The sequence below is a fragment of the Vulpes vulpes genome, chromosome 1 (assembly GCF_048418805.1).
Source record: "Vulpes vulpes isolate BD-2025 chromosome 1, VulVul3, whole genome shotgun sequence".
Classification (NCBI taxonomy): domain Eukaryota; kingdom Metazoa; phylum Chordata; class Mammalia; order Carnivora; family Canidae; genus Vulpes; species Vulpes vulpes.
In genome coordinates, this window is record NC_132780.1 from 165,575,403 (window position 1) to 165,597,981 (window position 22,579).

General features: G+C 36.1%; 1 protein-coding gene across 4 annotated transcripts in view; it reads right to left on the bottom strand.

Moving 5' to 3' along the window:
- Positions 1 to 22,579, bottom strand: part of COL12A1 (collagen type XII alpha 1 chain) — a 116,191-nt gene that overhangs the window by 49,401 nt on the left and 44,211 nt on the right. For 2 of the 4 annotated variants that reach the window (XM_026007375.2, XM_072735525.1), the window contains exons 17-31: positions 22,288 to 22,409; positions 20,342 to 20,491; positions 20,141 to 20,260; positions 19,877 to 20,041; positions 19,016 to 19,162; positions 17,311 to 17,450; positions 16,637 to 16,766; positions 10,237 to 10,379; positions 9,591 to 9,720; positions 7,464 to 7,600; positions 5,982 to 6,111; positions 3,247 to 3,386; positions 2,752 to 2,884; positions 2,611 to 2,637; positions 2,107 to 2,249 (exon numbers count right to left, since the gene is read on the bottom strand). In XM_026007375.2, coding sequence (XP_025863160.2) covers positions 2,107 to 2,249; positions 2,611 to 2,637; positions 2,752 to 2,884; positions 3,247 to 3,386; positions 5,982 to 6,111; positions 7,464 to 7,600; positions 9,591 to 9,720; positions 10,237 to 10,379; positions 16,637 to 16,766; positions 17,311 to 17,450; positions 19,016 to 19,162; positions 19,877 to 20,041; positions 20,141 to 20,260; positions 20,342 to 20,491; positions 22,288 to 22,409 — 1,957 coding nt within the window. The remainder of the gene's footprint in view (positions 1 to 2,106; positions 2,250 to 2,610; positions 2,638 to 2,751; positions 2,885 to 3,246; positions 3,387 to 5,981; positions 6,112 to 7,463; positions 7,601 to 9,590; positions 9,721 to 10,236; positions 10,380 to 16,636; positions 16,767 to 17,310; positions 17,451 to 19,015; positions 19,163 to 19,876; positions 20,042 to 20,140; positions 20,261 to 20,341; positions 20,492 to 22,287; positions 22,410 to 22,579) is intronic. The other 2 variants (XM_072735536.1, XM_026007376.2) reach the window with 1 other exon arrangement.

Consider the following 22,579-nt stretch of genomic DNA (forward strand, 5'->3'; position numbering starts at 1 on the left):
TCTACATCATTTGCTATTATCTTTGCTTTTTTACAGAGGTTTTTATTTGCTTTAGAAAACACCTTAAAATGATTCAGCAAAAGATCTAAAACTTTGATGTTTCCCCCCCCAAAACTGCCATCCTAACAACTTTAGCTGTGTAAACTATATGACTGGACCCTTTGCCAGACCACACTCAGGCTGGGGTTCCCAGCCATCTCTGTGATACCAGCCTTGTGGTATGAAGCTTTTCAATTTTCTCCAATTACATAGAGTTTGAATTTTTTTATTCATTGCTTATGGCCATCTAGCTATCTTGTTGAAAGAAAAACTTGTGTGATTTGTTAACAATCTACCGAATTCAAATACTTATGTGATACTAATTAAAATCGCATGAAAATGGCCCACTGCCCACAGAGTGCACATCTGGATGGCTGGATAAGTTAGTACAGTCCAGATGTTTCCAGCTTACTGCACATCAATTCTTTGAGTTCCAGAGAAAGCTTCAGTGAAACACTGTACTGTTCCTCAATATGAGCAAATTTAACTACAGTGGCTAATTTTACTTAATTGAATATTTGACATTATGAAAGAAGAGTATCAATATCCATATGGGCTATTTAATATTTAACAAATCTGAAGGCTTCCACTTAGCAGAACAAGTCCTATGAGTAAGCAAAGGGGTGTCCACCTACTTCTCCTGTCCAACTCTCCAAATAATTCTAGTATCAGTGATTCATTACTTTATTTCATGGACTAGCAGAAAAATGCAAACATCCCTAAAAATAACAGACCTCGAGGGATTTTCAGCTAATACTTTCCAGAGGGTGAGTTTGTGAGACTCTTTCAAATTATAACAAACCTCTGCGAGACAAGTAAAGAGACTGCAGATGGCAGCTGGAGAGTCACTATCACCAAGAAGGAAAACAAGAAGGACAACAAGCTTCACATGCTTTATGGCTTTACCTATATCTGGTCTGGCATAGACAAAAGAAGTTCTGTTTCTGACATGAAAATATCAGTTCCCCAAATGTCTTATTTCCTACAAAAGCCAGTTGACTACAGTTGGTTCTTAGTGTATTATTGATAATCTATTTAATTAGACAAATTTTCTGCCCAAAAATACTACCTAAGACGAATTGTGTGGAAACCTCAAAAGATGAACTCGAAAGTCAATCAGCTCTTGAGAAGGGAAAGTTTCCAAGTCAGCTAAACCCACTTACTATACAATCAGAAACCTAATAACCACTGCCAGCATCCACCTCTGCTAATATCCCTAAACTAGAACCCATTTGCTGGAGCTCGGCAAGTCGGGTGACTAATTGATAACAATTCATCTCTCTCTTTCTGAGGGTATGTCAGGAAATATTACGGCCCAAAAAATGTCAACAAAATAGTGTACCTTACCAAAAGAGTCATTTGAAATAAATCAAGAAGCATCCCCATCCTGGTGTAAAAAACCATATGGTGCTTCCTGACCTATGATCATATGTGTGCAGTTTTAGTTACACTTTTCACAAGGCAAAGCTGGAGAAGGTTCAAAGACACATAGCTAAAGTAAACGAGGTCAGTGGGCAAGGACTCTGTTAAACCAGGGAAGACCAGAAAGATAAAAGAGATGAAGGCTATTTATAGTCATACCATCTTTCTCAGAAATCTCCATTTGGAGAAATATAAAAATGATAAAGAGTATGAAATAGGTGAACAGCCACCTAGATCTCGTAACTCCAGATATAAGAGATACCTTACAACATGCAAAAACTGGAAAATTATAATAGCAGAAATTTGGCAAACTTTCAGTATTTGATTAAATTAGGGAGAGATGGATTAAAAAATCTAAAGACTAAAAAAACATCTAGAGATCTTCATAGACAATCCAGCTTTATGGTTTTTTAAGGGAAATGTGCATGCACAGGCACATGCCTGAAGCCGTGGGGCTACCCTACTATGAGAAGCAACTTTAATCTCCCATGAGATTCCATAAGGAATGGAGTCAAATAACTCCATTCAATGTGGTAAATTTTTGCATCACTCAAAATAGCATGACTAACTACACATTGGGGGTGAAAGGAATTTGAAGAAATAAGGTAGAATTTGTCCAAGTTTTTTTTTTTCCAACAAAATTACCGTTTGCTCATTGCCTTCTCCTGTTGAAGGCTGGTAAGTGATTCTGTATTTCTGCACACGACCACTGGCGGGATCCCACTTAACAGTCAAGCTGTTAGAAGTTGCGTTGTACACCTGAAGGTTTCGTGGGCCACTTTTTGGAGCTGAAAAAGATTGTTGAGAAACAGGGTAAGGTCATAGAATGAGGCCTCCTCCCAAAATAAGTAAACAGAAAGAAAAAAGAAAAAAAAAATCAGTAAGCTTTTAAGTTTAGGACTAAATTTGACCTTATGATAAATGATGGTCATGGACTCTTAAATGACTCTTTAACAAATGGCAGTAAAGCAAGGTTTTTCAGGGAAGGTTTTTTAAAAAGGTCCCAATAGATGCCTTATAATTTAAAAGCAGAAAACCTGTTTGCAATGGATTTTGTGGTATTTTACATTCACTCATTTGTTTATTCATTCATTCACTCATTCACTCATTATTTGGTTATTCATGCAATTCAGCAAATTTAACTCTTACCTTGTGTTGTTAAGGGTATCAAACGAGCTAAAATTTAAAAAAAAAAAACAGAATTGGGGGAATATTACTAATATAGCTATAGCTCTATTTTTTAAATTAACTTTAAAATTACAATGTCCTATTTGAAAGTGGAACACCTACGTGTGCGCTCACTGCCAGTCAGGTCATCGCTTTCTGACTCATCAGGATAAATGGCAGTAACAGAAACTTCATAGAGTGTGTTCGGGTTCAGGTTTTCAAACACCAAAGTATTTTCATCTCCATTTAAGATGGTCTGAGTGAAAGAGAAAAAAGAAAAATATCCACACAAAATTAAGTCACTATGTATACCACACTCTCAATGGCAGTTTATTGATATTATTTAGCCTGATGTTCTTCTAGCTTTGATGCATGCCAGGAGGTCAGATGTCACTATAGGAAAGGATGCTTTTCAGGCAACAGAGGTAATACATATTTCAAACAAAATTCCTTATAATGAAATAAGATGTTTAAAAAAAGAAATGAAGAAGGGAAGGAGGGAAGGAGGAAGGGAGGGAAAGAAGGAAGGGAGGGAGGGAGAGAGGGAGGGAGGGAGGGAGGAAGGAAGGAAGGAAGGAAGGAAGGAAGGAAGGAAGGAAGGAAGGAAATTAATACTACCTCCATCTTATCTGAGCTTCCAAATGGTGCCCAAGTTATTCTGTAGAGGGACACATCTGAAGCTCCATGATCCCAAGTCCCTCGGAAACTCTCTGGTGTTACTTCAGTTATCTTCAGGTTTGTTGGGGCTGGCACAGTGCCTATCATTAGATAAAGCAGGACTAAGTTTCTGAATGTAATCTACAAACAATACAATAAAACCACCCTGTTTTATTTTCATGGACACGAGGAATCAGGCTGAAAACATTGTTTAGAACCAAGTATTTTACCAATTCAATTCACTTGGAAGATAAGTATAAGAGAAAGCTCCAAAAACTACAAACACCGTATGGATATAATGAATTACTATTTGCATTCCATGAAAATGGTGACTTTTTTTTAAAAAAGTACCTCTTAGTAAGACTCTTCTAACCCAGTGGTTCTTAATCATTCTGTGTCTTGAACATTTTTTTTCAATGTCATATTCGAAAGCTGAACATCTACATGTGAAAACCATGGATTTGTTCACACAGCAATACACATAAGCACAAACTTTGGTATTAATTATTAGAGAGTGCATGGGTCATCATGGTCTATGAAATATGATCTAAGTAATCCATGAGTGAGGTTTTCTTATAGAACATTAATATTAAACACAAGTGAAGCAGGCTGCACTGTGTCCAGACATAGGAATAACCCTAGAGTGCTGATGACTGCTGAAACCCAATTAAAAGCCCCTCCATTGGCCAGACACTCTAGTTAATTTGCAGCACAAGGAATCTGGAATGTCTGCCACCCTTTGCCCCCTGGTTCTGAGCTTTCATTGTCAATTATTTCTCTACCCACTACTGACCAAAGCCAACTACACAAAATCCAGAGCCATCAAAAATGTATTTCTAGTAATTACAATGAAAAGGCCCATTGAGATAAAATGAGTGATACCACCTCCATAAACAAACCAACCGTTAAGGATGCAATTTGGCTATACCTGAAAGTTATTAGGAAATCTTGAGGATTAAAAACACATATTGAAAGTATTGATTTAGTATACTAAATTAGCTGCTTTCACTAGTCTTTTTTCCTGACTTTTTTTCTCTACTACACCTGTTATGCTTGTGCAAAACTGTATCAATTTTCACATCCAACACTACCCTTACCAGTAAGAACTAATGCCAAGAAGGGGAGAGGGATCACGTGGTAAGAAAGTACCAGATGTAGATTCTGTCCTATGTTAAAGAGCAGGCTGTCACATTTGGCAAGAGGCCCTGATCATGTATAAACAGCTAGGTATGAAAGGAGAAGCTTTTGAGCCTCTAGTGAGGGAGTTACAGGACAGGAAGTAAAAATTCCAGATTTGTATTGATCCCACCAATAGCTTATTAGATGAGGTGGGGCAAGTCGTTTAAATTCTCTAGATCTGTGCTGTCTACTCTCAGAGTCACTAGCCATATTCAGCCACTGAGTACTTGAAATGTGGTTCACTAGCCATATTCAGCCACTGAGTACTTGAAATGTGGTTCGTCCAACTTTATGTCATAAGCATAAAGTTAACACACATTGGATTTCAAATAAATATTATGGAAAAAATCATGTGAAATATCCTAATAATTATTCTACTGATATATGTTGAAATGATAATATTTTTGACATAATGGATTGAATATTATTAAAATTAGTTTCACCTCCTTTTACTTTTTCAAATGTGGCTACTAGAAAATTTTGAATTATGTAAGTAGCTCCCATTATATTTCTTCAGAACACTGTTGGCTCCAGACCTCAACTTCTTAACCACTATTTGATTAGGAAATTATGTGCTGAGCACTGTGCCAGGCACTGGAGATGCAAAGCTGTACAAAGTAAGTGTGTCTCTGCCTTCATCTGGGGTGGGGGGAGCAAAGGGAATGCAGAATAGATAGGAAAAAAACAAGAGGCAATCATAATTGAGTTAAATACTATGCAAGTACCACAAGAAGGAAAGAAACAGACATCTTTGTAAGCAGCAACAAGATAGAATGGGTGAGGAGGAGCCTAGGTAGGGCGTCGTGCTCCCCTGCCTTTCCACCGTGTAAGCTTCCCCTTCATCTGAAATCTGACAGTGTACAATCTGAGTTCCACTCACCTCACCTTCCCTACACAATCCCATGTATTGTCAATTAAATTAATTTTTACTATTTATACAGTGAAATCATGAACTAGTAAGAGCAAAGATACTTATATTTTGTTACCTCTGATAGCACTTTACATATAGTAAGATCTAAAAAATATTTGATAAGCAATACAACTTTCCCAGAGAAAATGTCCAGCATACATCAGGAATATACTTCCTCCTCATGCTCTCACACACACTCACATGCATGTGCACACCCACACACACACAAAACATACACATACACACACCAGTTAAGTATCTGGAAGATGAATTAATGACAGTGGTTGAAAGAATAATAGTAGGATAAGAATTATCATAAAAGGAATAGACATGTTCAATCACTATATTGTATACCTGAAACTAATGTAACACCATATGTTAACTATACTGGAATCAGAATAAAAAACTTAATTGAAAAAAAAATAAGTAAATAAAAAGAATGGATCTGAAGGTAGAAGAGGGAAGAAAATAAGTGAAAAGCAATCTGTGAACTCAAACATTAAATACTCAAAAAAATAGCACCAAGAAACAAAATGACCAAATAAGTTCAGCTATACAGTCATGTAATGTCATTTCTCAATTATCAGGAAGCATGATCACAACTTACGGGTAGTTTCTTGAGCAGTCACTGGGGGAGACTCCCCCTCATCATATATGGCAGAAACGTCTACTGTGTACAGGGTTTGTGAGAAGAGGTCTCTGAGAGGGGTACTGGTCCGCGACCTGTCTACCTCCACCTGTAATAGAGCAGTGGAACAATTTTTACAAAGGGTCTGGTTTTAATATCTCTGTTGTTTACTGTACCTCTTACCACAAGAGTGTAAGAATTGTGTTAGAAAAAAATAGCAATGTTTTCCAATATGCAGAAGAATCCAGGAACTAGAGATAATTTAAGTGCTTCCAAAGTGGAAAAATGTATTACTAAAGCTGTATCTGAACACTGAGGTTCAGTAATTAATGGTTGCCTACAGATTCAAACAACCTAATCATTTTTCACCAAGTCTCTCTGTTTCCCTTTGTATTACTGCCTTATTTCTCTCAGAAATGTTCTCCTGTGCATTATCTCATCTGCTGTGTGCAAGAACCCTGTGAGACCTGCTGGTCACTGTGCCTCTTCTGAAATTGAAACCCAGGATGAAACGAATGTGTGCATATGTATAAATTAGCTTTAGTATAATCCAAACAATCAGCAGAGTCAAGAACTAGGGTCTTGCCAAAACTATTTCTATCTGCCAAAACTGTCTCTGAGATTTTGACATTAATGAGCCCCTAAGCACACGTAAGTTTTAAACCTATTCTGTAGTTTGAAAGCCCTCAATTTGCTCCCATTTTGAATTAGGTTGTCATGGAAACAGATCTCTGCCTCAACATCATCTCAAAAACACTTGCAACCAATGGCAGACTCCTCTAAAAATCTGTTTACCCTTTCTCTCAGTCCTACTCCATTGTCCTACCTTCCTATTATCTGACAAACTCCCCTCTTCTTTCCTGGACCCCTGACTAGCTTTTTTTTTTAATTTTTTTTTATTTATTTATGATAGTCACAGAGAGAGAGAGAGAGAGAGAGGCAGAGACATAGGCAGAGGAAGAAGCAGGCTCCATGCACCAGGAGCCTGATGTGGGATTCGATCCCGGGTCTCGAGGATCGCGCCCTGGGCCAAAGGCAGGCTCCAAACCGCTGCCACCCAGGGATCCCACCTGACTAGCTTTTATTTTTAGACACATTATCATATTTTTTTTAGTAATTCATAGACTGCCAAGCACCATAAAAGACATCTGGACAAGAAGAAAGTACCATCTACATTCTCTAACTCTTTGTCCATGACTTTGGGATGATGACTTTGAGATTCATATCACAGAAGAAGAAATTTCTAAACTAAATACAACACCCATTATATTATCAATATTCAAAAATTGCTCTACTAATATAACAAGTCTTCAACCCCATGTTAATACAGTGACAAGTATGCAAAACAGGCTTTTCTCTGTACTTGTTTGGGTACTTTTGTTAAACTTACTAGAAAACAAATATTAAAAAAAAAAAAAAAGAAAACAAATATTTCCAACTCCATTCTAACCTTCAACCTACCTCTTTGACATCCTCTTCTGGTGTTTTGTAGCGAACGATGTATTTACGCACTTTTCCAGGTGCAGGTTCCCATAAGACGTTCATGGTACTGTGAGTCACGTCTCTGAGTCTCAGATCTTGAGGTTTGGGTAAAGGCACTGGAGATGCATGAGAAATGAGGTCCAGATGTGGCTCTCAACCACAAAGCTCTCAAGCATTCACATAAGCTTTCAAGGTGTTTTGAAGAAAATTTAACAGTGTGCAGCAAAATAACCTTAAACAAATATCCTGATGATCAAAGTACTGTGATTGTACCAGATAGCACTCAATTCCTCTTAAGAAGGATTTTTTCAAATATGATAAGTCGACATTTTTATTACAATTCTAATTTCTCTTTTATACATAAATTTCTTTCTACTCTATTTTCATAAGCTCTTACTTGACACTCAGCTACAGTAAATCATAATTCACCACCAATGTATAGCTCACGTTTTTTTCTCAGATATTTAAGTCAGTTAAGATAGAAAATAAAATCGAGGGCAGCCCAGGTGGCTCAGCAGTTTAGCACTGCCTTCGGGCTCCCTGCATGAAGCCTGCTTCTCCCTCTGCCTGTGTCTCTGCCCCCCCCCTCTCTCTGTCTCTCATGAATAAATTTAAAAAATCTTTAAAAAAAAGAAAGAAAATAAAATCAAAAGAGTTATGCTCTCTTAAGAATAAAAAATGGGGATGCCTGGGTGGCTCAGTGGTTGAGCATCTGCCTTCAGTTTAGGGTGTGATCCCAGGGTCCTGGGATCAAGTCTCACATCAGGCTCCCTGGTTGGGGGGGGGGGGCTGCTTCTCCCTCTGCCTATGTCTCTGATTCTCTCAGTGTCTCTCAGGAATAAGCAAATAAAATTTTTTTAAAAGAATAGAAAATTATAGAAAAATAAATGGTTATGAGAGTGAAGAATGAAGATAGGCCAAAATTAAGCACCCAATAAGCTTATAAGAAAATCCACAGAGGCCTAAACGGTTACAAGAAAATCCAAATGAGGGGTGCCTGGGTGGCTCAGCGTGATTGAGCATCTGCCTTTGGCTCAGTCTGTGATCTCGGGGTCCTGGGATCAAGTCCTGCATTGCCCTCACCGCAGGGAGCCTGCTTCTCCCTCTGCCTATGTCTCTGCCTCTGTCTCTTTATCTCTCATGAATAAATAAATATTTTTTTTTAAAAAGGTGATTATTTGTTGTCAATGAATTTATACTGTCCCTATACTGAAGGAGTTCAGGGGCTCCTTCTCTCTTCTACCTTACCATGTTTTTCAGTCCCTCTTCTCCCTTAAAAATTCCCTCCATCCTCTTAATTTCCTTAGAAATGTGGGCTAACCTCAAATTTAAGCCAATTCATCTATTGCATCATGACCTCAACAAGCCTGAAACAAAAGTTTCAGCCAGGAAAGGCAAAGGCCCTGAGTGTAATCCTTGTCACTTTTCAAGAAAAAGCTCCTAAATGCCAGTAAAACAAACCAAAAACACAGAAAGGACTGATCAATAAGCAGAAGAAGTGCAAATCACAAAGGAGTCCACAGGTTCCACGCTGCCTGGTATCACCTGGTGGTACATTCCCAATACCGAGCATAGGGCCTGAAGCATAACAGATGATCAATATGTTTTTGGATTGAGTAAACTGATTAGCTCACTTAATTGAGACAGACTTTTCTATATGTGCCATTAAGTTCTTACTTCAGTAAGAACTTGGAACATCTTAATCTTAAGTCTAGTGTCTTCCTCCAAAATTGCACTCACCAACACTCCCTTCTCACCAGCTCTGTACCCTACTTAGTGGATCTACAACATCAGCTTTAAGATGCACCATTATTTTATGTTCTATGCCCTGCTTGACACTTGGCCAAAAGTACATGTAAGACCCCATCGATGGTAAGAAACATTTCAATATCAGCTATATTAAACATGAAAAAAGTACATCCTAGAATCAGTTAAAAATACTGCTTAAGTCTAGAATTAATTTTAATTCTCAAATTTGATTGCCATAGGAATAACCCTATAACTTATGCATAAATTATCAAATTATTGATAGCATCATTGGGTGAAAGAAAATTGAACATTATGTTTAGAGCAATAAGGAAAGAAGGAACACTGGCAATATCTTACATGTAACTTCCCGAGCCGTGACAGGTTCACTGGTGAGGTCATGCAAAGCAGCCTGGACTGTGACTGCATACTCCGTGTTGGGGGAAAGATCAGTCAGCTGCACGTCATTCACTGTCGGCCCCACACGCATCTGCACATGGACACACCAAAATGAAATAAGACATTCAAATCAAATGTTCTCACTTACTGGGGATAGACAATTACCACTATTTGTAACTGCTAGGTTATAATACAACTTTTCTTTTTTGTCTCTCCAAAATTTTACAGGCCTATTGTAACTGCTAGGTTATAATACAACTTTTCTTTTTTGTTTCTCCAAAATGAATTTCCTTCTTCATGTTAATATTTTTTAAAATGTGTCATGGGCCTCGAGTCTAATTTTCTATTTTTCTGTTTCACATATAAACTTATAAATGAATTCATAAATAACTTCATTTTAATGCGGACTCTTACAAAGTCTCAGGAAGATGGGGCATCTGGGTGGCTTAATTCCCACATCAGGCTCCCCATAGGGAGCCTGCTTCTCTCTCTGCCTGTATCTCTGCCTCTCTCTCTCTGTCTCTCATGAATAAATAAATAAAATCTTAAAAAAAAAAAAAAAAAGGTCTCAGGATGACCTAATGATAAAGAAACAAATGTCTCCCACCTCTTTGGGCTTTGTTGATTCTGTGCCATTGATGGGTTCATAGGACAAGGTATAGCCAGTAGCTCCTCCCACCGGCTGCCACTGCACATGCATGGTGGTAGGGCTAATATCATAAATATTCATGCTGACCACAGGGACCGGTACTGTTGGAATGTAAAGGCAGATATCAGTCTAATTCTTGTCATTCTACTCATTTCTTAATTGTTGTTTCCTACTTAATAACTGATATTTATATATGCCAAATAGAGTGGTAAGAAGTCAGTGAGAGTCAATGGAATCTTTTCTTCTCTCTTGTAAAATACAATCTCATTGTTCATAGCCATCTCATACTCAGGACTGCAAGTTACAACTATTTCATAGAAGAAGAAAGTTTAAATTTCAACTGGCATTCCAATGAATCTATATGGAAGCCAAAATTCCTGAGATTTCAATCTTTTTTTCTGCAACATCTTTAAGTTGACTATTTTCAGTCTTCAATCATAGAATTTTATACAGAAGTAACCAGCACAGTATTTTCCTTCATCTTTAATTAAAAAACAAAATTAAGTTCCAGTTCCCTGGAACTCAGGGGATTCATGAGCTTTTTGAAGACAGGGTCATGAGGCACAGTAAAAGATTTACAGTCTCCTCTTCATTTAATTCCCATATAGCTTTATCCAAAGATTGAGTTTAAAGTTTTAAGGAATTATCAGATTAATCCTGCCTATTATGAAATACATTATTTCCTACTTCTTGTGGTGTAATATGAAGAGCAGTAAGAGAAAGGATGGAGGATGGCTTCAAGATGGCAGCATAAGACTGAAATCATCTCCTCCCATGAATACAATAAGTTTATAGCCACATATGAAATAACATCCTCTGAAGAGGACCTGAGAACTAGCTGAGTAGTGCCTCCATAACAAAGATAAAAGAGCTATATCAAGCAGGTAGGAGAGGCAGAAACTCAGCCTTGCCCAGGACCCCACCCCAAGCATGGCAACCCACAATTGGGAAATTTTCAGCAGAAATTTTACAGGCCAGAAGGGAGGATTGTGCATATTCAAAGTGTTGAAAGGAAAAATTTTCTAACCAAGAATTCTCTATCCAGCAAGATTATCATTCAGGATTAAAGAAGAGATTAAAATTTTTCCAGATAAGCAAAAGCTAACGTAGTTAGCTAAACTGACCTTACAAGAAATGTTAAAGGGATTTCTCTACACTGAAAAGAAAAGACAATAATTAATAAGACAAAAATATATGAAAGTAATAATCTCACTGGAAAGGAACAGATAGTAAAAGCAGTAGATCAATCACTGATGATGCAAGTATGAAGGTCAAAAGACAAAAATAGTAAAATTAACTAAAAGAATAATAATTAGCTAAAGGACACACACATAAAAAGACATAAAATATGTCAACAAAAATATAAAACATGGGGATAAAAATGTAAAGGTTTGGAATATGTTCCAATGTAAGTTGCTATCAACTTAGAAGAGACTGTTATATACATAGGATGCCACATGTGAACCTCACAGTAACTGCAAAGAAAAGCTTATACTAAATATATTTTTTAAAACAATGAGAAAGAATCTAAGCATAACACTAAATAAAACGAACAAACCACAAGGGAAGAGAGAAAGAGGGGAGGAAAGGACAGAGAAGAATTTCAAAACAGCCAGAAAACAACAAAATGGAAATAATACCTACCTATTGATAATTGCTTCAAATATACATGAACTAAATGTACCAATCAAAAGCCACAGTGTGGCTAAATAGATTTTTAAAAAGAACTGTCCATATGTTACCTAACAAAAGACTCACTTCAGAAGTAAGGACCCATACAGACTGTGAAAGGATGGGAAAAATTATTCTATGCACATGGAAATGAAAAGAAAGCTGGCATAACTATACTCATATCTGAAAAAATACACTTTAAGACAAACACTATACTAAAAGACAAAAAAGAGCACCACATAACAATAATGGGATCAATCCAGCCAGAAGATACATTTATAAATAAATGTTTACTTATAAACACCCAACAAAAGAGCACTAAAATATATAAAACAAATATTTGAAAACCTAAAAATAAATTGAAAACAAAATAAAAATAGTAGGGGACCTTAACACCTCACTTACAGCAATGAGTAGATCATGAGACAGAATATCATTAAGGAAATATTGGCCTTAATTGACACATTAGATCACATGGACATATTGGATATATACGTAATAGATATATACAGAACATTCCATCCAAAAGCCACAGAATGCACATTGTTCTCAAGTGCACATGGATCATTCTCCAAGATAGATTACATGTTGGGCCACAAAATAAGTCTCAATAAATTCAAGAAGACTTAAATCATATCAAGCATCTTCTCTGACAACAATAGCAAGAAATTAGAAATCAATTAAAATAACAAAACTGGAAAAAATAGAAAAACATGAAAATCAAACAACATACAACTAAACAACCATGGAGCCATTGAAGAAATCAAAGGAGAAGTCAGGAAATACCTAGAGAAAACTGAAAGAAATATAGCATGCCAAAAATCTATGAGATGCAGCAAAATCAGTTCTCAGATGGAAGTTCATAGCAATATAGGCCTACCTCAAGACTAGCAAGGTCTCAAATACACAATCTAACCTGAAGAAACTAGAAAAAGAAAAACAAATGAAGCCCAAAGTTAGTAGAAGGAAGGAAATAATAAACATCAGTGGTAGATATGTTAGAGACTAAAATGCAAATAGAAAAGATTAATGAAATGAAGAGTTCATTCTTCCAAAAGATAAACAAAATTAATTAAATCTTTAGCTAAAAAAAAGACCCAATAAATAAAACCAGAAATGAAAGAAAAGTTACAACTGACACCACAGAAATACAAAGGATAAGACACTACTACAAACCATAATATACCAACAAACTAGACAACCTAAAATAAAAGGGTAAATTCTTAGAAATATACAATATTTCAAGACGAAACAGGAAGAAATAGAAAACCTGAATAGACTGATTACTAGCAAGAAGATTGAATCAGTAATCAAAAATCTCCCAATAAACAGAAGTTTAGGACCAAACAGCTTCATTGGTGAACTCTTCTAAACTGCCAATAAGATTTAATACCTATCATTCTCAAGCTATTCCAAAAATTAAAGAGGAGGGAATGCTTCCAAATACATTTTAGAAGGCCAACACTACCCTGATACTAAAACCAGATAAGGATGACACAAAAAAGAAAATTATGGGTCAATATCCTTGACAAACATAGATGTAAAAATCCTCAACAAAATATCAGCAAACCAAATTCAACAACACATTAAAAACATCATACATTATGATCAAGTGGGATTTATTCCAGAGATGCAAGAATGGCTCAAAATCACAAATCAATGTGATACGTAATAATATTAACAAAATGAAGGGTAAAAATCACCTATCATCTCAATAGATGCAGAAAAAACAGTCAATAAAATTCAACGTCCATTTAGATAAAACTCTTAACAAAATGGCTATAGAGGAAATGTACCTCATATAAAGAGGCCATATATGACAAACCCAGATAACATCACATTCAGCAGGAAAAAGCTATAAGTTCAAAACAAGACAAGGATGCCCACTTTCACTACATATATTCAACATAGTATTGAAAGTCCTAAAGATGGCAACTAGGCAAGAAAAAAAAGGTATTCAGATCAGAAAGGAAGAAGTAAAAACTGTCACTATTTGCAAATGATGATACTATATATAAAAAACAGAAAACCCTAAAGACTCCACAAAAAAACTGCTAGACCTAATAAATGAATTCAGCAAAATCACAGGATATAAAATCAATATACAGAGACTTATGGTGCTTCCAAATGCTAATAACAAACTATCAAAAAGACAAATTAAGAAAACAATTTCATTTATGATTGCATCAAAAAGTATAAAATATCTAGAAATTAATTTAACCAAGGAGGTGAAAGATCTGTATACTGAAAACTATACAACACTGATAAAAGAAATAGAAGATATTTAAGATACACAAATACATGGAAAGATACACTGTGCTCATAGATTGGAAAAATTAATATTGTTAAAATATCCATAGTATCCACAGAAATCTACAGATTCAATACAATTCTTGTCAAAATTACAATGGCATATTTCACAAAATTAGAACAAATAATGCAAAAATGTGTATGAAACCACAAAAGATCCTAAATAGCCACAATAATCAGAGGGAAAGAACAAAGTTGAAGGTATTACATAACCTGATTTCAAAGTATACTACAAAGATATGTTAATCAAAACAGTATGGCACCGGCACAAAAACACACACACATATCAATGGAACAGAATTGAGAGTCCAGAAATATACCCACACATATAAGGACAATTAATTTATGACAGAGAAGCCAAGAACATGCAATGGAATAAAAACAGTCTCCTCAATTAGTGGTATTGGGAAACTGGTTGGCCACAGACAAAAGAATGAAACTGGGCCACTATCTTACACCACACACAAAAATTAATTCAAAATGGGTTAAAGACGTAAATGTAAGACCCGAAACTGCAAAACTCCTAACATCAAAACATAAATGGTAAGCTCCATGATATCAGTCTTGGTGATGTTTTTGTGGCTCAGACTCCAAAAGCAAGGAAAACAAGAGTAAAAACAGATAAAAGAGACCACATCAAACTACAGAACTTCTACACAGCAAGGGAAACCATCATCAAAACAAAAAGGCAAAAAAAAAAAAAAAAAAAAAAAAAGGCAACCTACTGAATGGGAGAAGATATTTGCAAATCATAACTCCAATAAGGAGTTAATATAGAAAATGTATAAAGAACTGATACAATTTAACAGCAACAAGAACAACAAAATAACTCAGTTAAAAAATGGGCAAGGATGTAAATAAATATTTTGCCAAAGAATACATACAGATGGCTAACAGGTATATGCAAAGGTTCAACATCACTAATTACTAGGGAAATGCAAATCAAAACTACAATTAGATATCACCTCATACATGTTAAAATGATTCTTATCAAAAAGACTTTAATAAGTGCTGGCAAGGATGTGGAGAAAAGAGAACTGTCACACACTATTGGTAAGGTTGCAAATTGGTGCAGCCACTATAGAAAATGGAGATTCTGCAAAAAAGATTAAGAATAGCACTATCACATGACTCAGCTATTCTACTACTGGTTACTTATTCAAACACAAAACCACTAATTCAAACATATATGCACCTCTATGTTCATTTCAGCATTATTACAATAGCCAAGATATGGAAATGACCTGCATGTGCATTAATAGATAAATGGATAAAGAAAGGGTGAAATATACACACACGCAATATGAATACAATGAAATATATGTAAAATGGAATACTTCTCAGCCATAAAAAAGAATGAAATCTTGCTATTTTTGATGGGCCTTCGGGGTATCATGCTAAGTGAAATAAGCCAAGAGAAAGACAAAAAAGCATCTGATTTCACTTATATGTGGAGTCTAAAAACAAACAAACAAAAACCAAACAACCAACCAAACGAAACCAAACTCATAGATACAGAGACCAAATCAGTGGTTACCAGAGAGGATCAGGGTTGGAGGGTGGGTGAAAGGGGTAGAGGATCAAGTGTAGAGTGATGGATGGTAATAGACTTGGGGGGATGATTACTTTGTAGTGTATACTGATGTTGACTTACAATGTTCTAAACCTAAAACGTATATAGAAAAGAGAGAGAGAAGAAATAAAGACTTATGAAACTGAAGAGTAAATATAGTCAACTCTTGCCTTGGAGAGATCAAGCCCACTCCTTTGTCTTATTAATGGCCTCCCTGCCCCTGGAGTCCAGCCAAGAAGATGGGAGAAGGAAAGCATATTTTCATATGGCCTCAGGAACTTTACCAGGCCTCCGAAACTCTACCAGGAATAGGAGCAAGGAACTTCTCTGCCAAAAGCTCTACTCAAAGTCAAAGCCATTAGAAAGCTCCTCTAGTAAAGGTCAGGAGGCAAAGGCCAGAAGAAAGGGGTAATCTCATTGACAGCAGGAAGATCTGGTCACCTGCAAAACTGAAATAAGTCACCTCTGCACAGCTGCTCTTCCTAATCTGAGTCCCATTCCCCACATAATATCTTTCTTAAGAAGTGAATAATTCTTATGAAAGGTAAATTATCCCTCTAAGTTATCTATGTCCATGACTACCCATTCCTCCAGTGGCATCTCCTGATGGTGAGAATAGCCAGGAAGAACAGTCGAGTTTATTGAGCACCTTTTTCAAAAACACATTCAGTAAATATTTGTTGAATGGATACTTAATAAAGGAATGATTTGGAAGGCTGCCAAAAATCCCACACAGAATGCCACCTGATTATCTTTAAAAAAACACAACAGGGAGGAGTTTTGTTTTTTTTTAATCTGACTTACAGGTTTTTTCTGTGCCCTTCAGAGGTTCACTATATTCATCTTCCACCACAGAATACACATTAACAACATACTCAGTTTCAGGCTTCAGATCTTTCAGTACTGTACTACTTTCCAGTCGGCTCACATAAAACTAGGGGAAAAAAAATTTTTAAAATAATTTATGTTGTAATCGCTTCCCTCTTTTCAACTATAATTACAAAGTAGTAAACTGCCATGAGGTTAGAAATTACATTTCAATGAAGCCATTGTCTTTTGTTTTTGGAAATTACCAGATTAATATGAGATCTTAGATAATTCATATAATTTGTTCTCCCTGCTGTTGTTTCCTTATTTGTAAAATGAGTGGGTAATTCTAGATCATCTTTAATGTTTCCTTCCAACTCCATGACTCTAGTGTAAGTTCACAAATAAATCAAACAGCTTTTAATTAAAAATCATACTGATGGCCTGCATTTCATAGAAGCCATAAGAATTTACACAAAGCTCCTTTCCTTTAATTAAGCTCAAATGGAAGTACTTGCCCAGCAAGGACTAGAAAGCACCACTGCTGACTTAGTTCTGCCCCGCTCTCCATCCTTTTTGCTTCATACCCAGCATTTTTCTTTCTGAGCCTTAATGCATAGGACTCAATCTCACTATTAAGAAGAAGTGGGTTGGAGGTATTGCCTACTCACTTCTTGACGTTTCCCTCCAGAAACTGGGTAGTATTCCACCTTATACCTATCCACACTGTCAGAAGGAGGTGTCCAGCTCACTCTGAGAGAACGATGGGTTCGTTCAGAAATAACTAAGTTGGAAGGTGCTTCCAAGTCACCTGCACACAGAAATAAAATACATACACTTTTTTCATTATGACAGCAAGGTGATGAAATCTGAAATTAGAATGAAATAGTATTACTTCTCATATTTCAAACTTGTACACACATCCTAATATACTGATATACAGCTTTTCAGTCCAGAGTCTCATTGCTCGTAAGACCTCCCTGAATAGGTGGGCAAAGGATTCTTCAGTCCCAGAAAATTCAAGCCTGGGCTCATTGTCTTTCATTAAAACTTGATCTCACTCTTCCTTGTGGCATCACCAGTTTACCAGTCTCCTACCTCAAAAACCTCTGAGTCATTCTTGAATACTTCCTTCTTTCTCTAACCTTATACATATAATTAACAAAGAAGGATTTGGGTCCTGACAATTCCATTGTTTCTATTACTGTTGGTACCACCCAAGTTCATCATTCTCGTTATCATTTGATTATTTATATTCATATCTTATCTTCTTCTCTATAGGTTATGCTCTGTGAGGACAGAATTGGTTTCTTATTTATGTTTAGTTCCTCTACTTCAGTAGTAAGTAGGACCTACTTCAGTAGTAAGAGAAGCTAACCACATTCCTCAAGAAAAAAGAAAAACAACCAAGTCTTTTAAACTTTAGGGATACCCTACTGCCTGTGAGTGTGCTCTCTGTGGGTAGATAAAGTGAAATAACCAATGAACAACAGAAAGACTACAGAATGGTATCTAGAATTAACATCAATGAAAATAGAAATATTAAGCTTACTATGACCATTAGAAAGATGTCTCCAATAATAATTTAAAGATAATTAATCCAATGACTTCACTGGCATGGCAATCATTCTCATAGAAACTCTTTCAACTGTCTTTGTAAAGCTGGGGAAAGCATTTCCATTCTTAGTACTCTAACCTTTATTATAGTTGGGTCATAACCAAGCCTACAAAATTATCAAGCAATTTTACTGTCTGGGAAACTAGAATGAATACAACTATTACATAGTTGATAAAAAAAATTAAGGAAAATAGATAAAAGATGTTTTCATCCCCACTCAAAGTCCTCTCCAACTAAATAAAACTACAACTCTCTCAGCAAATCCAGAGCCAGAAGCCTACAAATTCTGGCTTCCTGGCTGATCTATTTCTCCAGGGAAAAGGTCAGTCTGTTGTTCAAAATCCAAAAAGAAAATCTGTAAATGTTTGGAGAGAAAAAATTCAAGAATACAAAGTCAAATAAATGTATCCTCAATACCCAAAGTATATGAACCATTTCTACCACATTATTTATCTTCAAATAAGCTACAGGTCATTTCTAGTTTGCTGCCATCAGAAACAAATTAGAGAAAAAATCAGGAACTAAACTAATGATTCTCAACTAAAGGCATTATTTTCCCCAGCAAACATTTGGTAACTTTAAAGATATTTTTAGTTGTCACAACTCAGGGGATGCTACTGGCATCCAGTGGGCCGAGCCAAGGGATGCTGCTAAACACCTCCCATTACACAAAAGGGTCCCTTTCCTCCATCCCAAAAACAATCATCTGCCCCAAATATCAAGGGCGCTAAGGGTGAGAAACCCTGGGCTAATCTTACCTGGACCTTTGACACTATTACATAAGTTAATAGTGAGGTCATCTACAATCTTAGAGAGTGACTCAAAATCTGCCACGTTGTATGCATGGGTATCATCAGGATCTGTTGCAATCATCTTTAATTCATCCTCATCAGCATTTTTAATACCTTGAGGAAAAAGGATATATTCAAATTAAAAGCATTGGTATTTTCAATGTTAAGTAGAAGGTATATGTGATTTTCTGCAATAATAAAATGATAATAGTTACAAAATAGAAACAAATAAAAAATATAAACTAGAAACTATTCTGATTTAGCTTCTTCTAAATGCTTCTAGCACCAATTTCCCACCAAAAACAGTGTCTCTTGAGTGTTTTTTCTGGAAAGTAAAATAATGGCTATCAAAAATAAAAATGGCACTGTGGAAAACCAAACAGGAATTTTCCTGAATCCTATTAATAGTACATTTGTCCTCTTAATCCATTACTTTCTGCCAAGAAGCCATGTAGATCTATCTCATTACAAGGGGAAAAGAAGAAAATGAGTTAACTTCTTGGCATATCATTTTGATAAGTTATGTGATTGGGAAAATATGTTTGTTTTCTTGTGCTTCAAAAATATTTTTAACTACAAAAATATCCTCTGTTTTTGTTTTTGTTTTTAAGATTTTATTTATTTATTCAAGAGACAGAGAGAGAGAGGCAGAGACATAGGCAGAGGGAGAAGCAGGCTCCCTGTGGGGTGACTGATGCAGGACTCGATCTCAGGACCCCACAATCATGACCTGAGCCAAAGGTAGACACTCAACCACTGAACCACCCAGGTGACCTTATCTTCCACTTTTATAACCCTAGAGGCACTGCTAGCCCTTTGAGTGCTTACCAATAGCAAACAGCTCCACGCCTTCATCCTTGAGTTTCTTTGAAGGTGCCTCAACGTCATCTTGTGATTTTCCATCAGTGATGAGAACACCAATTTTTCGAGCTCGAGGCCTCATGCCAGCTTGGGTTCTGAAGTTCTGTTGCCGAATGAAATTCAAAGCCATGCCTAGTGGGATTTTTAAAAGAGAATCAGTCACATCATTACTCAGTCACAAGTCGTGAGCAAAAGCAAGAGCTAAAAGCACACAACTCCATCTTTACTCACCTGTGAGAGTATTGCCTCCTTTGTATGGTAAGTTTGCCACAGCTTGCAACAAGCTCTTCTTGTCTCTGTGAGCATTTAGCTGCCACTCTGTTCTGGGGTCCCCACTATACTGAGCAAGGGCTAAAAGAACACCATCAGCATTAGCATCTATAAAAGAGCATGATGAAGATGTCTAAAGGTCTTCAGGATTGCCAGACCTACCAATCTGTACTCTTTTGGGACCAATCTCAAAGACTTCCACAATGCGAGAGATGAAACTCCTCACGGTCCTAAAGTTCGCCCGGCCAATGCTCCATGATCCATCCACCAGCAACACAATATCTGCTTCTGCTCTGGTGAGACACTCCATCCCTGACATGGCAATCATGAGACAGTACAGGGTAAGGAGCAAATTCTTATCAAGGTTACTTCCTAGCCATGCATCTGCCATCCCTGGATGCTCAATATTGCCTAGCTGCTTCATTTCTGTAGTTTAGCTTTGTGATTTGGAGGTCAACTCTGAACATATGTCTGTATGATTTATTAACTTCAAATGACATTCATAAGAATCACCAATTCCTCCAATGATTATTTCAATGGCAAATCTTTCCTTCATCTTTGACTATGTTTCCTGGCCATGGTCATAGACCCTGGAGACTGAAATTAAACCATCAATTGTGTAAATGTGAATGGGCTTACAAGCCCAAGAGCTGAAATAAATGAATGAAAATGTATAGCCATCTAACTATAAGGCATTAATAATTTTAAGAAAATTTCAATGTGAAAAAAAAATTTCAATGTGATCTAAAGATTAGATGCTGCAATTTTCTATAAGATGTAATGGTCATTAGCAGACAAGTATGAAATGAACTAGTAAAATGTGTGAGCTAAGAAAGGTTTTAGTGAGCTAAAAACATCTTTTAAAATAATTAAGCTTCTGGGTAATTATTACATATCTTACAAAGGATTGGACACATTACTCTTAAAATCAAACCTTTTTGAAGTAAAAATATCTTGTTTTAAAATCTGATAGCTATTGTATTATTGTGTTGTTGGCTGCCTAACTTTATCATCTAATAAGTATAACAATCAGGTAAACACAGATGGTGAAGTCTGCACATTTAAAAAACCAAGAAAGAAGGAAGACAATTTAGAAAAAGTATGCAAACAAATATACAAATTGAGAGCTGTAGAGACAATAAGCACAAACACTGATACAAAGCTAGGGTGCTTTGGAAAGAGAGAAAAATCCCAATATCCTCAGTGCACAAGCTACAAAATAAAAATATAAGTCAGTTAATATCATCATAACAAAAACAATAGAACATTCATGCAAAACAGCAGGATTTGACAGTTTCATTTATTTTATCCACACCATATTTTTTAAATGTCCTCTTTCCTAGGAGGTTACATTACCAACTATGACTTTTCCAACCTCTTGCCATGTTAGCATCTGAACTTTAAAAAGCTCATTGAAAAAAATTAAATGATGCTCATCACACTATAAAGCTCTCCTTCGCATATAGTACCGTCTATCAAGATTGAGGACTCCCAGACACCACCTTAAACATCTAAGCCTGTGCAAGCCTTCCCCTACCCTGCCCAGATCTACTCTTTTTTTATCAAATATTGGAAAAATATTTGAAAGTAAATTCTACTCACTACTTCCACCTCTAAGAATGTTCAAAGCTAACTTCACGCATATCAAGGCTATAATTGTGGCAGCAGCAGAAAAATCTAAAGGGTTTAAGTTACCATGCTGCTTCCCAAGTCATGCTTGTCCACCTAGTTATATAACCCAATTCTTTTGCTTGCTCAGCCCAGATAAATCATTTCTGCAACTACATTAACACAATAAATTTGCATCTTAGTCTCTAAAAAGAGAGAAAATGTATGTTACCTACCCATTACAAAACCTCATCTTTAAATAATACAGCACTATGTAACCAATGCAATGCTGACAAGACAGGCCTTAAAAAATACTGTCAAAGATATGTTTAGCTGGGTGTTTGAAGATATGTTTTTTAGCATGTAAATTATTTAAATATATTTTAGTATAAAATGTTTATAGTTGCTTTTCTCTGTGTGATTAACCAAACAGTTCACATTTGAAATAGTTTCATAATATTAAGTTTTCCTAGGGAAATGTAATGAGTTACATTTCTTACCAGAGGATAAAATTGGCATTACAGTTGTGTCAGAAAGGGTTGTCATTTCTTGTCCAACAAGTGGCGAACTTTCTCCTCCATCAAACATTCCAAAAACATTTACTTTATAGGTGGTACCTGCCCTGAAATGTTAAAATATATAGTCTATATGTTTATTGGCTCAGGTGGTAGCATATTTGGCTTTATTAAAGACATTCATCTTGATTTACAAACATTCACTTAAAGCAAGTTATAATGTACTGCTTCCAAGCAATGGGCTTTAAGAAAATAATTTAAATGTTTTATCTTGCAA